Source organism: Pinus tabuliformis, chromosome 1_1, assembly GCF_031772625.1.
Source record: "Pinus tabuliformis cultivar Carrire ecotype Pingquan chromosome 1_1, CPIR1, whole genome shotgun sequence".
NCBI lineage: Eukaryota > Viridiplantae > Streptophyta > Pinopsida > Pinales > Pinaceae > Pinus > Pinus tabuliformis.
In genome coordinates, this window is record NC_142297.1 from 986,563,652 (window position 1) to 986,564,926 (window position 1,275).

General features: G+C 43.3%; 1 protein-coding gene across 1 annotated transcript; it reads left to right on the plus strand.

Moving 5' to 3' along the window:
- LOC149217839 (uncharacterized) lies at positions 1–639 on the plus strand. The gene has a single exon (XM_089390376.1). The coding sequence runs from the start codon at positions 1–3 to the stop codon at positions 637–639; it is 639 nt and encodes a 212-aa protein (XP_089246502.1).
- The last annotated feature ends 636 nt before the right edge of the window (positions 640–1,275 follow it).

Sequence of the window (1,275 nt, forward strand, 5' to 3'; positions counted from 1 at the left end):
ATGGCAGAACATGCAGTGATCTGCAAGTTTATGGGTTTCTGGCCAACAGAACGAGCTCTGTGCTTGTGGATCAAGCAACAATGGAAACCCAGAGGAGATGTAAGACTCCACCTAGGAGCCAAAGGCTTCTTCATAGTGGTATTCACCAATTTGGATGACAAGGATTGCATCTTTGATGGAGGCCCATATTTCTTCGCTTCAGCAGGTCTATACATGAGACCTTGGAAGCCAAACCTCACACCAGAACAGGAAACCTTCAAACATGTACCGGTTTGGATTTGCCTGTTTTCTCTACCCATTGACTACTGGGGACATGCAACACTTGAACAGATAGGCAACAAGTTAGGAACCTTCATCAAAGCATCAGAGGCAACATTACAGAAGAGATACACCTCCTGTGCTAGGATCTATGTCCAAATGGATGTTTTGGGAGCTCTGCATGAGGTTCTATGGTTGGAATATAGAGATGAAGGGTATTTTCAAGCCATAGACTATGAGCAAATCCCATTTCGTTGCAGGAAATGTCATGAACATGGATATCCGATAAGAGAATGCCCAATGAACATAATGATGGAGAAACGCAAGGAAAACACAAGGGGTAAGAATAAGGAGGCTTTTATTCGACCTCATGCTAGATAGCGAGCAAATAAAAGACAACAAAATAAAGCAAGTACCTCCTTTAGAACCACAAGCAATGCTTTTGAGGTGTTGGAATCAGAGACAGAACTAGAGGACACCACTCAAGAGCAGGAGCCATTGCAAGAAAACCAGACCACAACTACACCAGGGACACAAGTCCAGCAAACAACTTCCCTCTTGATCCGAGACCAACAGAAGGACTAGAAGAGGATTCAAAAATGATGACTAGTGAAATGGGACTCGAGGATATGGAACTAAGCGACATTCTGGAACAGGAAGGAATGGACCTACCAAACATGGTAGAACAATGGAAAACGAAAGGCATTGAACATATATCGGAAGAGGAGGTGAACAGAATCAACACGTTATTCATAGCACGACAACAAGCAGAGATGGATATGCAGAGAAGAAGCATGGGAACAACAAAAGGCCTAGGGGTGAGAGCTTAGGGGCTGCATCAAGCTACAACCAACCCAAAGCACCAGAAAAAATGAGGAAAAAGAACAAACAATGAAGCATTACAAGAGCTTGGTCAAATGCTCCTAAACTTAGGTAAGATGAAAGCCCTTGAGGCGTTTACACTAACCTCCTAGAAATTCGTTTATTATGAAAGTACTTTCATGGAATGCTAGGGGG

Coding starts and splice junctions, on each gene's coding strand:
- LOC149217839 (XM_089390376.1), top strand. CDS start 1: ATGGCAGAACATGCAGTGATCTGCAAGTTTATGGGTTTCTGGCCAACA.